The 14,750-nt window shown below is 63.9% G+C and overlaps 2 protein-coding genes across 4 annotated transcripts in view; one reads left to right on the forward strand and one right to left on the reverse strand.

Annotated features, from left to right (window-relative positions):
- The window catches only part of SRCIN1 (SRC kinase signaling inhibitor 1), a gene marked incomplete at its 5' end in the record, with an annotated part of 45,013 nt that extends 42,260 nt beyond the window's left edge, over window positions 1–2,753 (forward strand). Inside the window, 2 exons of the mRNA XM_084222112.1 lie at window positions 410–547; window positions 2,508–2,753. Coding sequence (XP_084078238.1) covers window positions 410–547; window positions 2,508–2,633 — 264 coding nt within the window. The 3' untranslated portion in view covers window positions 2,634–2,753. The remainder of the gene's footprint in view (window positions 1–409; window positions 548–2,507) is intronic.
- A 5,891-nt stretch (window positions 2,754–8,644) lies between these two features.
- ARHGAP23 (Rho GTPase activating protein 23) overlaps window positions 8,645–14,750 on the reverse strand; it is a 36,273-nt gene continuing 30,167 nt past the window's right edge. For all 3 annotated transcript variants that reach the window (XM_084222177.1, XM_084222176.1, XM_084222175.1), the window contains exons 13-24: window positions 14,278–14,339; window positions 13,832–13,959; window positions 13,583–13,701; window positions 13,347–13,502; window positions 12,268–12,346; window positions 11,924–11,997; window positions 11,736–11,825; window positions 11,533–11,658; window positions 11,401–11,442; window positions 11,199–11,292; window positions 9,858–9,889; window positions 8,645–9,742 (exon numbers count right to left, since the gene is read on the reverse strand). In XM_084222177.1, coding sequence (XP_084078303.1) covers window positions 8,771–9,742; window positions 9,858–9,889; window positions 11,199–11,292; window positions 11,401–11,442; window positions 11,533–11,658; window positions 11,736–11,825; window positions 11,924–11,997; window positions 12,268–12,346; window positions 13,347–13,502; window positions 13,583–13,701; window positions 13,832–13,959; window positions 14,278–14,339 — 1,974 coding nt within the window. In that variant the 3' untranslated portion in view covers window positions 8,645–8,770. The remainder of the gene's footprint in view (window positions 9,743–9,857; window positions 9,890–11,198; window positions 11,293–11,400; window positions 11,443–11,532; window positions 11,659–11,735; window positions 11,826–11,923; window positions 11,998–12,267; window positions 12,347–13,346; window positions 13,503–13,582; window positions 13,702–13,831; window positions 13,960–14,277; window positions 14,340–14,750) is intronic.

A 14,750-nucleotide genomic window follows, 5' to 3' on the forward strand; every position in this document is an offset into this window, starting at 1 on the left:
GGGACAGGACAGGCAGGAGCCCACCGGGAGGGGACACGGGGGCTGGGTGGCGCTGCCGTCTGTGTATCCTCACCTGTGCGCAGTAAATAAACTCCTCTGCACTCCCACTGCCGCCGTTCCCACCTGGAATCTGCTTCTGCCTGCCGCCGCCTCTTTCCCTCTCTCTTGGCCCCGCGGGCCGTCCTGTCCCGCCCTCGGTGTCCCGGTGTTTGCCGTGTCTCCCCAAACTCCCTCGGGTGCCTCCCGGTAAGTCCCGGCGGGGTTTGGAGCTCGGGGCGAGCCGGTGACCCCGGCCCGGCCCGGCCTCGTCCCCGCGGCAGGGGTGGCGCAGCTCCAGGCACCCAGCGGTGCCGGCCCGGGCTCCACCGGCCAATTTTAACCCTTTCCCCCCGGATTTTGTGTCCGGCAGAGCGGCGGCGTCTCCATCCCGGCCATGAAGGTGGTGAATCCGGCGTCGCGGCTGAAGCAGGGCCAGCAGGGCAGCCCCGACAAGGGCAAGCACATCAAGCAGCGCATGGAGTACATGCGGATCCAGGGCCAGCAGCAGGTACTCCCCCCCTAGAGCCGCCCCGGGCACGGCCCGAGCCGGGCTCGCCCCGCGGGGACGCGTTTTGGGGCCGCGCTCTCTCCTCCTTGGTGCCTCCTTGGCTGCGGCTGAGCCCGGCGGGGTTGGGGACAAAGGGACGCGGTGGTGGCGGTGCGGGAGGGGCTCTTGTCACGCTCTGTGCCCGCCCTGGGGCTGGGGACAGGGACACGAGAGAGTCACCAACTCGTCCTCGCTGTGGGGTGAGGCTGAAGGGTTTGTCCCCAGCGCTGGGTGTCACCCTGAGGGCGTGGCCGAGCCCCGGCGTTGTCCCCTCACTCCGGGGGACAGTGCCACCTCCTCGGCCGTGCTGGGGAGCGGGGCAGAGCCCCGTGGGGACGGGGATTCCCTGCCCGGGGAGGTTTTGGGGAGCCGGGACCCCCCCGTGCCCCCCCAGAAGCAGCCTGTGGGTGTCCTGGGCGGGGTGGTGGCACTTGGGGACAGGCTGAGCGGGCCGCAGCAGCTGGAAGAGAAGGTTTTGGGGTGGCATGGAGCGTCCCCAGCAGCCAGCACCGACCCCTCCCGCCCCGGGGGCAGCTCGGGGGTCCCCCCCTCTGTCCCTGCTGTCACCCCAGTGCTGGCCGTGCATCCCCAGCTGGCCCGGGCCACAGGCCGGGGGATCACGGCCCCTTGGGTGGCCCCCCTCCCTCCCTCCCTCCCTCCCTCCCTCCCTCCCTGCTGGCCTGTCCCCCCCCCCGGGACCCCTGTCCCCCGGCTGGGCAGCAGCCCCTCGGGTGGGCTCGCCTGGAGCCCTGCTCTGTGTCTGGAACCCTCTTCCACCCCAAACGTGCAATAAACCCAATTCTGCTCAGCCTCGTGCCTCCGTCAGCCCCGCCGGACAAACCAAAGGATTTCCCAGCTCCTCGCAGCCGGGTTTGGGGGGAAAAATGAGCAAAACGGGTCCTGTCAGCAAAAAGGGTCAAACCCCCCTCGGCTGCTCCACTCCCAGAGGGAAAACCTCCCCAGGGAGGAGGTTTTCTGAGTTTTTTTTTTTTTTTTGAAGTTTTTTGAGGGTATTTTTGAGGTTTTTCGAGGTCAGGGTGTCCCTGAGTGTCCCCTCTGGTTGTCCCACCCCACGGAATCAGGGTGGGGCAGGGGGTTCCCCCTGGGCAGACCCGAGGGGCAGGGAAGCATCTCCTGACCCCGTGAGGCCGCCAGGTCCCCTCCCCCGGCGGCCACCCCGCAGCACAGCCCCGCCTGTCCAGTGTCACCGCCTTGGTGACGCCTCTGTCCCCCGTGCCCCCGCTGGGGTGGCCGCAGCAGGACCTTTCCGTCCCTCTTGTCCCCGTGCAGGATTTGGGGGTGTCCCCCCCTCTCCGAGGTGGGGCTGGAGGACCCCGGACCCCTCTCCCCATCCCTGGGGGATTCCAGCGTCGCTCCCGAGCCGTGCCCGTGTCCCCCCGGCAGGGACAGGGACAGGGACAGGGACAGGGACAGGGACGGGGACAGGGACAGGGACAGGGAGGGCGCCGTCACCCTCGGGCGCTGCCCCGGGGGCCGTGCCCGCTCTAACGCTGCCCTTCTTGTCCCCCCTGTGCCTCCCCCGTGTCCCCTGTGCCCCCCCGGCTGTGTGTGCCTGTGTGTCCGCCTGCCCGTCCGTCCGTCCGTCCGTCCTTTCCCTCGGGCCGTCCCCTGCCGTGCAGTGACGCGTGGGACCCGCTCTTGTCGCGCTCTTTGTGGTGGCTCTTTTCCAGCTGCTTGACCTCAGGCCTGACTCAGAGCTGCTTCTGAACCCTTTGCTTCTCGGTTGTTTCTGGGTTTTTTCCTGTCCTTGTTTTTGTTGTTTTATTTTTTCCCTCTTCTTTTATTCCTTTCTTCCGTCTTTCTATTTTTTTTTTAAAGCTTTCTCTTTCTTTTTCTTTGGACTTTCCACCCCTTTCTCCTCCTCCTCCTCGTCCTCCTTGAATCTTGCTTTTCTTTCCAGGCCACTAGACCATCTAAAGAGGCCAGTGAGACCTCCCCCACGGTCTCAGAAAAACCCGCAGCGGGCAGAACATCCATCCCCGTATTGACTTCCTTTGGGGCCAGGAACTCCTCCATCTCATTCTGAGCGCCCCTGCCAGCTCCGCCCGCCCGCGCTCCTGCTCCGGGCGCTGCTCCTCCTCTCCTCCTCTTCCTCCCTGCGACTCGGCTTCTCCTTGAGGCGCTCTGGAGGGAATCCGCCACCCGTGTCCCCTCCTCTTTCTGTTCGATCCGTGTTTCTGTCGCCTCCGCTCCGCCAAACGAACTTTTGTCGTGTCGCCTGTGCCGCGCCTCGGCCCGACCTCTGTGTCCCCTCCCGCTCCGCCATGGCCAACCAGCCACTTTCTGTTTCTCTCTCTCTCTTTTTTTTTTTCCTCCTTTTCTCCTTTTTTTCCCTCCCCTTTGGATCGCTGTTGGTTTGGTCCCCCTCCCCTCTTTCCCCCCCTTTTCCCTCCCCTCCTTTTTTGGGTTTTTTTTTGGTTTTTTTCTGTTTATTTAAGAGCTCTCAGAGCTTCCCCCCACCAGCGTCCAGCCAGGAGCAGCTTCCAGCTCCCGCCGGAGCGCGGAAAACCGGGAAGCGGCGGCCGGAGCGGGCCCCGGAGCGGCCCCCGGAGCGACCCCCGGAGCGACCCCCGGAGCGACCCCCGGAGCAGCCCCCGAGCGCCCCGGGAGCGGCGGCGGGGTCCCCGCAGGAGGAGAGGACGGCCCGGGCCAGGGCTCGCCGGTGGGTGGCCGGCGGGGCCGAGGGCTCGGCGACATCCCGGGGCTCGGCGACATCCCGGGGCTCGGCGACATCCCAGGGCTCGGCGACATCCCGGGCCGCCGCCACCGCCGGGTCCCCTCGAGGGGGGCCGGGGGGTCCCCGGGAGTGCCGGAGGGGCCGCAGGGCGCGGGTGTGAATTGGGGAGGGGTCCGGGAGCGAGCGGGGTGCGGTGATGCCGGGGGGGGCCGCCCGGCCGCGGGTCTGTCCCCTCCCGGTGGGGACGGGCGGGCGGGACGGGGGCCCGGAGCCCCGGGGGAGCAGCCCCGGCCCGGGGGGAGCGGGCGGGGGGCCCGTGGCCACCTCCCTGCGGCGCGGCTGGGCCAGGTGTGCCCAGGTGTGCCCAGGTGGGCCACAGGTACACCCCAGGTGTGCACAGGTGTGCCCAGGTGGGCCCCAGGTGTGCCCAGGTGGGCCACAGGTACACCCCAGGTGTGCCCAGGTGTGCCCAGGTGGGCCACAGGTACACCCCAGGTGGGCCCCAGGTGTGCCCAGGTGGGCCACAGGTGGGCCCAGGTGTATCCAGGTGTGCCTAGGTGTGCCCCAGGTATGCCCCAGCTGTGCCCACCTGTGCCCAGGTGGGCTCCAGGCGCAGCCAGCTGTGGCCAGATGTGCTCCAGGTGGGCCCCATGTGTGCCCAGGTGTACTCCAGGTGTGCCCAGCTGCTCCACAGGTGGTGCCAGGTGCACCCGGCTGTGCCCAGGTGTGTCAGGGTGTGCCCCAGGTGTGCCCAGGTGTGCCCCAGGTACATCCAGCTGTGTCCAGGTGCACTCCAGGTGTGCCCGGGTGTACCCATATGTGCCCAGGTGTGCCCCAGGTGTGCCCAGGTGTGCCCAGGTGTGTGTGTGTGCGTGTGCTCTGTGTGCAGCACAAGATCCAATCACTCCTTCCGTTCTCTCTTTCGTCCTTGGGTTGATTCTTTTCTGGTTTTTTTAAATTTCAATTCCTTTTTTCTTCCTTTTCCCCCCTCCTCTGATTTTTTGTTCTGGTTTTTTTGATTTTTTTTTTTTTTTTTGTATCTCAATCATTTTTGTACAGAAGAAACGAGAGCCTTTTTTTGAATAACAAAGAGAAAACACACACAAAAAAGAACAAAAAACCAAAAAATAAAAAAAAGACCAAAAAAAAGAAAGGAAAAAAAAAAAAGAAAAAAAATCATGATGCAATTTCTTTGGATTGCAAAAAAAGCAACTCTTTACATTTAAGTGAAGTGTCTTAACATTTTATATTGTTTTAAAAAATATATTTACATATTATATATATATAATATACGTAATATAAATCTATATATAAATATTTAAAGAGGGGAAAAGAAAACCTTAAGAAAAAAAAAAAACTTTAAAAAAAAGAGGAAAAAGAAGAGAAATAAATAAATAAATCACGTCTGGTATTATTTAGGGGGTGGATTTAAAATCCCCGCGTAGGTTTAGAGCTCCTCGTGGTTCCCAGAGCGCTGAGTCCCCGCCCCCCTCCCTGTCCCCAGGTGTCCCCAGGTGTCCCCAGGTGTCCCCGGTGGCCCTGGGGACCCCCGCCCGCCCCCCTGCCAGCAGCAATAGCAGCCACCGACGCGTTTGCAATTAATTTCCTTTTTAATTAATTTCTGTTCTCGGTACCAAAGTGAGTTCTTGTAGCAAAGCCGCAGCTCCGGGGCCGGGCGGGCGGTGACACCTGGCGCTGTCCCCTCCCCTGCCCCGCCGCCACCTCCTGCCACCTCCTGCCACCTCCTGTCACCTCCTGCCACCTCCTGTCACCCGGGGGGGCGGTGACAGCTCCCGAGCTCGGCTGGCTGGAGGTGACAATGCCACCCCTTGGGGACACCCAGATGGGGGTGACAATGCCAGCCCTTGGGGACACCCAGATGGGGTGACAATGCCACCTCTTGGGGACACCCAGATGGAGGTGACAATGCCACCCCTGTGGGGACACCCACATGGAGAGGTGGCAGTGCCACCGCCTTGGGGACACGAGCATGGCGGTGACAATGCCATCCTCCATGGGTGACAATGCCACCCCTTGGGGACACCCAGATGAGGTGACAATGCCATCCTCCTTTTTGGCACCCTCAAAAATGGGGTCATGGGGGGGTGACAAGTGCCACCCTCTTTGGGGACACATGCACGGAGTGGGTGACAAGTGCCGCCCCCTTGTGGACACCCTCAAAAATGACATGGGAGGGTGACAAGTGCCACCTCCGTGGGGACACCCGCGTGAGGAGGTGACAAGTGCCACCCTCCGTGGGGACACCCTAAAAATGTCATGGGAGGGTGACAAGTGCCGCCCCCTTGTGGACGCCCTGAAAAATGACATGGGGGGTGACAATTGCCACCCTCTTTGGGGACACATGCACGGAGTGGGTGACAAGTGCCGCCCCCTTGTGGACACCCTCAAAAATGACATGGGAGGGTGACAAGTGCCACCTCCATGGGGACACCCTAAAAATGTCATGGGAGGGTGACAAGTGCCGCCCCCTTGTGGACGCGTTCAAAAATGTCATGGGAGGGTGACAAGTGCCGCCCCCTTGTGGACGCCCTGAAAAATGACATGGGGGGGTGACAAGTGCCACCTCCGAGGGGACACCCACGTGAGGAGGTGACAAGTGCCACCTCCGAGGGGACACCCCCAAAAATGACACTGCAGGGGGCTGTCCTCAGTGTCCCCACCTCCGTGTCCCCACCTTGGTGTCCCCACCCCGATGTCCCCAAGCTGTCACCCGCTTTGGGGGGGGTTGTCCCTTGGTCGCTCCCAGCTCGGTGTCCCTGGCTCAGAGCAGGGAGGTGACAGCGGCAAACCAGGGGGTGACAGCGCCGGGGGAGGGGGTGGCCGGTGCCCAGCTGTCCCCAACCCCGCCCCCAGTGTCCCCTCGTCCCCCCGGTGTCCCCGTGAGCGTGGTGTCCCCGTGTGCGTCCGTCCCTTCATGGCATCGTGCGAATCCCTCGCTGAAGCAAGACGACAGCAGCAACAAAAAACACCAAAAAAATCAAAATCCGCAACAAAACGACTCGATTCTGGTGCAGACCAGGGGAAAAAAAAATTTAAAACGATCAAAAAAAAAAGAGGAAAATGTTTAAAAACGACAAAAAAAACCCAACCCCACGCGCTGCCCGCATCGTGCATGTGCCGCAGGCGCCGCTGCATGCGCTCCCCGCTTCGCTCGTCTGGATGTTGTTCAAAACAAACGGGAAAAAAAAAGGCTACGGCTCCGAAAAGGACAAAGAAAGAGGACAAAAAGAAGGAAAAGTGCAAAAAACGGCAAAAAAGGAAGAAAAAACGAGGAATTTCTGGTTCTCCCCCGAGGCTGTTTTGGGGTTTCTACGCCGTCGTGTCTCTCTCTCTCTCTCTCTCTCTCTCTCTCTGCCGCATGAATTTTCTCGTGAACTGTTTTAACAAGGAAATAAAAGGAACAAAAAGTACAAAAAATAAAAATAGGAGTTGAAAATGGAGGGAAAAAAAAAAAGAAAAAAAAAGAAGAAAAATGTAAAAAAAAAAAAAAAAAAAAGCCTCGCACAGGGGGGGAAAAGCGGGGGAGGGGAGGGAGGGGACCCCCCCCACCCTGTGCCACCCCCCCGCTGTGTCCCCCGTGTCACCGTGGATGCCATGGGTAGTTGTGTGTGACCGTCGTAATTCCCGTGACAAAAGGGTTGCTTTTTATTATTTTCCTTTTTCCCTTTATAATTTTTCTTTTCTATCGGAGTGTCTGGCTTTAATAAAATTACCTTTTTTTTTTTTTTGGCCTCTTTTTCTGTCTTTTTTCCCCTCATTTTTACCCCCCTCCCCGAATTTTGAGAAGCTGAGAATGAAGAAATTTGAGAAATTGAGAAATCTGATAAATTGAAAACTGAGAATCATGATGGGGCATCCCCAATTCTGTTATTTCCTCCCCACAGGCTCAGAGAAAAATTAAATTTATGGATTTATTAGATAAATCCAGGAATAAAAATTCCCAGCACCAGGAATTTGAGGTCCCAGCCCGCCAAAAAAAAAAAGTGAATTAATACCACCAAAACCTTGAATAACCAGTTTATTTCCAATATATAGACTGGGGGGGGGGGGGGGCAAAGCAGGGGGGGTTTTTTGGGTCGGTTTGGGGTTTTTTGTCTTTTTGCAGTTTTGCAGATCCCGGTGGGGATGGGGGTGGGAAGGGGTTTGGGGGGGACATGCAGGAGGGTTTTAAAAAGTCACCACTGGTCCAGCACGTCCCCTGCTCGGGGCTGGCCTTTCCGCTGAGCAAAACTTCTTAAAAAATCCTTATAAATCCTTTGGGGTATGTTACAGGGGCAGGGCCGCTATTTACAGGGGAAACGAAGGGGAAAAAACCCAAAAAAACGAAAAGAAAAGAAAAAACCAACGACTTTACAGCAAATATTTGCATAACGCACGAGAAGGACGCGGAGAGACGGTGACAGGGTGTGACGCCAGGCCACCCAGGTGGTGGCACTTGTGTCCCCGCGTGGCCAGGCCGGGGGTCCCCAAACTCCCTCCCTAAAGTGCTTCTGGCCTGGGGGGCAGGGAGGGGACAGCGATGGGAGGGGACAGGGACATCCCAGACGTGCCACACGCGGCTGGGGGGGTAAAGGGTGGCAGTGTCCCCCCTGCCGCCAGGTGTCCCCTCAGTGCCACCCCCTCCCGGCTCCCCCCACTCAGCAGAGCCCCCCCAGGCGAGGGGGACAGTGCTGAGGTCCCCAAGGGACCCCAGGACACGGGGGGGGTCTCTGGGATGGGACCCCCAAGGTCCTCAGGGCATGGAGAGTCCCCAGGGTCCCCAGGGCAGGGGTCTGTCATCAGGGTCACCAGGGTCCCTGAGGTCCCCAGGGTCCCCAGGGCAGGGGTCTCTCATCGAGGTCAGCAGGGCAGGTGTCCCCGACCCTCATGTCCCCAAGGTCCCCCAGAGCAAGGGTCTGTGACACTGAGACCCCCAGGGTCCCCAGGGTCCCCACCCCGGGTCTGTGACACCGAGGTGCCCAGTGTCCCCAGAGTCACCAGCAGGTCCCCAGCAGGTTTCTGGGGTTCCCAGGGTCCCCCAACACAGGGTCTGTGACACCGAGGTCCCCAGGGTCCCCAGTGTCCCCAGGGTCCCCAGCATGTTTCTGGGGTCCCCAGGGTCCCCCAGCACAGGGTCTGTGACACTGAGGTCCCCAGGGTCCCCAGGGTCCCCACCCCGGGCAGGTCCCGGCCGGAGCAGCCGCAGCGCCCAGGGAAGTGCCCGCACTTCACTCCACCGCAGCTGGGGACAGCGGTGCCACCACTGGGGACAGTCCCCGTGCGCCCCCACGCCCCTCGCGGCACTGCCCGGGCGCTGGGGCAGTGCGGTGGCACCGCCACCGGTCCCCAAGCAGGGCGGGGACAGGGCGGCTCTGTCCCCCCGTGGCGCGGGGCCACCGGGACCTGTTAAATAACACCGGCAGCTGGTCCGGAGCACAATTAAATACGGGACAAGGGACAGTCCTTAAATTAAACACGCCCGGGGGTCACAGACGCTGCGGGAAGCGCAGGGGGGCCGGGGGCCCGGGGCTGCCCGGGGGGCTCCCGGCGGCCGTGCCGGGCGGGGTCGGGGCAGGGGCCGCGGGCCGGGCTTTGGTGGACTCCAGGCTGCTGAGCCCCGAGTCCTTGTCGCGACAGGGTCCCGGCGTCCCCTCGAGCCCCCGCGGGTCCTTCCACTCGTTGAAGTTGAGGTCCTTGAGGCCGCCGGGCACCACCACCGTGTGCCGGCGCCAGCTGCTCTTCTTGCGGCGGGTCTCGGGGGAGTGCGCCCGGCGCAGGCGGACCCCCGAGTCATCGGCGGAGCCCCGCAGGTGCTGCCGGAGCTGCTCCCGCAGCGACGCTCGCCCGGGGCCCGCCCAGCCCCGCTCGTCCCCGCCCGCCGCCGCCGCGGGGTCCCCGGCCGGCCGCGGCCGCCCCAGCTTCCTGCGGGCCAGCGTGTCGCACTGGATCAGGCGGTGCGAGCTGAAGGAGGGCCGGCCCGGGGCTGCCGTGTCCTCGCCGCCCGTGCCCGGCCCGGCCCGGCCCGGCCGCGCTCCCTCGCGGCTCTCCGTGTCCGTCTCCATGTGGCTGAGCTCGCTGCGCTCGTCATCCGCCTCCTCCCCGCGGCTCCCGGCCACCGAGTGCGCCTCGGAGCACAGGCTGCGGTCCATGGTGGACAGCGTGGAGTAGCCGGACACGATGGAGCGGGCGTCCGGGGCCGGCTCGGAGCCGCTGCCCGCGGGGTCGGCGGAGCATTCGCGCTCGGTGCTGGTGCCGCGGGGGGCTTTGCCGGGCGTCACCGCGGGGCCCTCCTGCTCCTGCTGCCGGCCCGGGCCGTCCCTGCGCTCCGCGTCGTCGTCGGTGCTGCTCCCAACGCCTTCGGCCTCTCTCCTCTTCTTCCTCTTGCGGGCGGCGGCCGAGACGAAGGGGATGGCGAGGAGCTCCCGGTGCGGCGGCGCTTTGCGCGACGGCCACGTGCCCTGGGAGTGCGGGGACAGCGGGGTCAGGGGTGACGGTGACACGCACAGGGGGCGGGCTGCGTGTCCCCATCCCCGCCCGCCCTCCCTGCCAGCCCCAGCCCAGGACCCCGCTCACCTTCGGTTTGGCGGAGCCGCTGCGGGTGGAGCCTGGAAAGCAGAGGGGAGAGGGGGGTTAGAGGGGTCCCAGTGGGGGAATGTGCTGGGGAGGGGTCTGGGGTCTCTCTGGGGATGCTGCTCCATTCCCCAAGCCAGGACGGGGACATGCTGGGGCTGTCACACCGGCTGGACGTGCCAGGAGGGGCACTGGGGGGGTCCCTGGCATTGCTCACCTCACCCAGGGTGAGGAGTGGGGACAGGGGGACACACGCAGGCACACACAGCCAGGACACACAGCCAGGACCCCCGCGGTGGGACCCCAACCTTCCCGCGGCCTCGGGGCACAGAGGGGACAGGGACAGGGACAGGGACAGGGCGCTGCCACCGCCGTGTCACCCGGAGGGAGGGCAGGGAGGTGGCTCTGTGCCACAGCCAGCCTCGGAGCGGGGGCTGGGACAGGCCGGGGGGTTACGGGGTGAAGAGGGGACACAGAGGGGACACAGAGGGGACACAGAGAGGACAGGCAGCCCTGGCCCTGCTGCCGCCGTGTGAAGGACAAGGACAGGACACAGACCCCTCTCCCGCCCCGCATGCCCGGGACAGGGTTAGCAGTGCTGACAACGAGAGAGGGGGAGGCAGAAAGGGGCTGCCGACCCCCCCCGGGGCTTTGGGACCCCCACACCCCAGAATCGGAGGGCTCTGGGACACCCCACACCCACCCCTGCAGCGGGGTGCCACCACAGGCGCTGGCCAAGGAGAAGCAGAGCGAGGAGGATTTGGGGCTCCCCTGCTGGTGCTGGGGACCCTGGGGACAGCGCCAGGCAGGACAGCGTCCCCTCCCCTCCCAGGGTCCCCCTGCTCCCCCTCTCTCGTGGTCCCCCCAGGGGTTAGTGCGTGAGCAATGCACCCGGGATCAGACTGTACCCGCTCTAGCTCTCGAGGAGATCCGCTGCAGGAGGAAGAGGAGGAGGAGGAGGAAGAGGACAGCACAGAGAAGTTCAAGGAAAGAACGTAAGAAATCAGTGCAACGTCAAAGGCTCCCGGTCTCCAGGTGTGGCAGCGCGGGCACGGGCGGGGGTCCCGCGGGGGGGGCGCTGCCCTGAGGGACAAGGACCGGCCACCGGAGAGGAGGGGGACGGAGGACAGGGACAGGGCGGGCAGGGGGCTCCCGGGGCGTCCCCAGGGCCGTTCCCGTGGTGGAGAGGAGGGGATGTCCCATCCAGCACACACGGGCTGGCCGTGGCCATGGCAAGCTGGGCCGGGTGCCCACGGATGTGGGGGGGGCACAGAGAGCCGGGAGGGGCACTCTGGGGTGCCAGGAGCAGGGGGGGACAATGATGTCACAGGTGCCACCCCTCACCTGCGGCCTCGCCGGGCGCCGCCGTCCTGCCGATGTTGGGCAGCAGGTACTCGATGTTGGGCACGGACTGAGCCTCCTTCTCATCCACGGGGGTCTGCGGGGGCGAAAAAGGGATGGGGGCGCTGCCAAGAGCCCCCCAGCTCCCACTGGGGCTCTGCACCCCCCGAGCCACAGCGAGACCCCCGAGTGGGGCAGGACTCACCTTCTCCCCCTTGTCCTCCTTGTCACTGAAGAACCAGTCTGACTGTGGGGCAGACAGAGGAGGGGTCAGGAGCTGCGTCCCCGTTTTTGGGGCGCAGATCCCACCCCCCTGCCCACCCGGGGTGCCACTCACGTGCTGGATGAGGGTCTCCACGATCTTGTAGCGGTCGGGCATGTGCGTCACCATGTCGGTCATGTTGTCCTCGGAGGTCCGCACCAGCGTGGGGCCGAACACCAGCGCCAGGTTCCGGGGCTCCATCTGCACCCAGAGCCGGCTCAGAGCTGCGGCCAGCCCGGGCCGGGGGGCTCCAGCTGGGCAGGGGAGGGGGTCTGTACCTTGTTCTTCTCCGAGTGGTCAGCGATGGTCTTGAGGTGACCCACAAGGAATTTGAGGGTCTCGTAGTAGTGGCCTGGCAGGTCCCGGATCTGTGGGGACGCCCTGGGTCACCCCTCTGCTCGCTGTCCCCAGCCAAGGGGGGCTCCAGGGCGGTGTCCCCACCCCAGCCCCTGTCCCGTGTCCCTACCAGCTTCCGCAGAGTCCTCATCCTCTCGCTGGCATCTTCGATCCGGTTGGCTTCAATGAAGTCGTTGTATTTATCTGAAAGTGGCACACGAGGGTGTCACAGCAGGGTGGAGGGGACAGGCCACCACCCCCCAGAGTCAGGGACCCCCGGATGAACCCGCTGGAGATACCGGGGAAGGGTCTCAGTGCTGGTCCCACTGCAGGGCAAGGAGGGACAAGGACAAGTGGCCTTGGTGACAGGGGGCCTGCATTGTCCCCCACCATGGGTGGTTGTGTCACTGGGCCTGGGGACCTGTCCCCAACACAGGCTGGGGACTCTGGTGGCCCCGGGGGACAGGGACTCACCGTCGGTGAAGAGGGGCTCGGGCAGCTTTCGGAAGAAGGATTTCAGGAGGCTGCTGATGACGTTCAGGTCCTGCCACCGCTGCGGGGGGACACAAGAGGCTGCTCAGAGGGACAACCAGGGGACAGTGGGATGAAGTCCCCAAACCAGGCACAGCGACAGAAGTGTCCCCAGGGTGTCACCGACAGTGCAGGCAGTGACCGCTAGGCGGCGCCACCACTCCGGGGGATGGAAACGGGGCTGGAGGGGACAGGGACAACGGGGACAATGGGGACAGGGACAACGGGGACAGGGATGGTGGGACAGGGACAACGGGGACAACGGGGACAGGGACAACGGGGACAGGGACAATGGGGACAGGGATGGTGGGACAGGGACAACCGGGACAGGGACAACGGGGACAGGGACAACAGGGACAATAGGGACAGGGACAACGGGGACAGGGACAACGGGGACAGGGATGGTGGGACAGGGACAACGGGGACAACGGGGACAGGGACAACGGGACAATGGGGACAGGGACAACGGGGACAATGGGGACAGGGACAACAGGGACAGGGATGGTGGGACAGGGACAACCGGGACAGGGACAACGGGGACAGGGACAATGGGGACAGGGACAATGGGGACAGGGATAACGGGACAGGAAAGATGGGGACTGGGAGAATAGGGACAGGGGTGATGATGGGGACAGGGATGACAATGACAGGACTGGGATAATGGGTCAAGGATGATGACAGAAAGAATGATAATGATGGGGATAAGGATGATGCCAGAGACAGGGATGACAACGGGGACAAGGATGTTGATGGGGACAGGGACGATGACAGGAACATGGATGATAACAAGGACAGGGATGATGACGGGGACAGGAACGGTGGGGACAAGGATGTTGATGGGGACAGGGATGATGACGGGGACAGGGATGATGACACAGACCAGGAGAGCATTCCAGAGGCATGACGGGGATGGGGCCAGCCATGGGGCCGGCCATGGGGACAGCCATGGGGACAGCCATGGGGCCAGCCATGGGGACAGCCATGGGGACAGCCATGGGGACAGCCACCTGCCCTGCCCTCACCTCGTCCTGCAGGTTGATCTCGGTGGCTCCCTTGTTGAGCTGCTCCTGCAGGCTGGACACCACGGCGTTGTTGCCGGGCACGCGGTAGATGCCCATGTACTCCAGCCCCCGGTCCTCCACCACCTTGCAGCACGCTTCCACGATCAGGGGCACGTTCTGCAGGGACAGGGGCGGGCTCAGGGCGTGCCAGGCCCGGGCAGAGTCCCCGAGGGCTGGCGGGGGTGGCACAGCCCTACCTTGTTGTCCGGGGCAGGCTGGCAATCCTCCAGCCTCACGCCGAAGGCGCGTGGGGCGGATTTCTTGTTCTTCTTCATGATGTTGATGCCCCACGGGGCTTTTTGGGAGCTGCTCTCATCTGGGGTGGGGGGAAAAACCCACAGGGTCACTTGGGGCAGATGGGAAGAGCAGCCCTACGGGGGTAACACCACAGCAGCCCTGGGGGACACCGAGCACCCCGGGTTTGTCGTTCTGGGGTGTCCAGGCACCTTTTGTGACGGCCGCGTCCTGCCGGGGGGACCGGGGCGCGCTGGTTCCCGTCTGCTTCAGGAACTCGGCTCGGATCCCCAGCCCTCGAGGGCCCTTGGGCGACGAGTCGGGCTTGGTGCCCGCAGGGCTGCGGGGAGAGCGGGGAGGGCTCAGGAAGGGCACGGCCAGGGGCACCAGCCCAGCACAAAAGCACAAAACCTCCCCCGAGCACTGCCAGCATCGCTCCCAGCTCCCCGGCATCCCACAGAGAGCCGGGGCAGCGCCGGGCTGCTCCAACCCTCGGTACAAGCGCCAGCCGCCGCTCTGGCTGACCCCAGGCCACGCCGGGTGCGGGCGGCTCTTCCTTCGCTGCCCCATCCAGGGAGCCGCCGGCTTTGCTCCGTCACCGCCACGCCAGGGTGACCAACGCCCCGGGGGTCTCGGTGCCCACCACCCCCGTCCGTACCTCACTTTCCGGTAGTCGTTTAACTTCTTGCTGATAAGGGCTTGGCTGGCAAAACCGGGGTCCTGGGGAGGCAGAGAGAAGAGGGGAAGGGAGAGCTTGAGCAGCGCGTCCACCGGACACCCCCGGGCAAGTCCACGCTCTGCCGGGCGCCGAGCGGGGCCGGGCGGCACCAGGCGAGGGCAGCACCAGGTCCCCGCTGCCCCGGGACAGCCCCGCTGCTGTCCATCGCTCCAGGCCACGGAGGGGACCCGGGCCAGACACGGGTGTGTCCTTCCACGGCACGCACACCTCCGCTGACCCGCGCCGGCCGTGCACAGCCCTGCCTGCACCGCGCAGCCTGCATGGGCACGGAGCCATCCCCGCAGGACGCTCCTGCAGCACCGCGGCACCGCGACTGCCCTGACAGCTCCAGGGGTTCCAACCTTGGAGCACCAGCTCTGCCCAGACAGCTCCAGAGGTTCCATCCTCAGAGC

The sequence above is a fragment of the Fringilla coelebs genome (assembly GCF_963513975.1).
Source record: "Fringilla coelebs genome assembly, chromosome: 27".
In the NCBI taxonomy this organism is placed as follows: domain Eukaryota; kingdom Metazoa; phylum Chordata; class Aves; order Passeriformes; family Fringillidae; genus Fringilla; species Fringilla coelebs.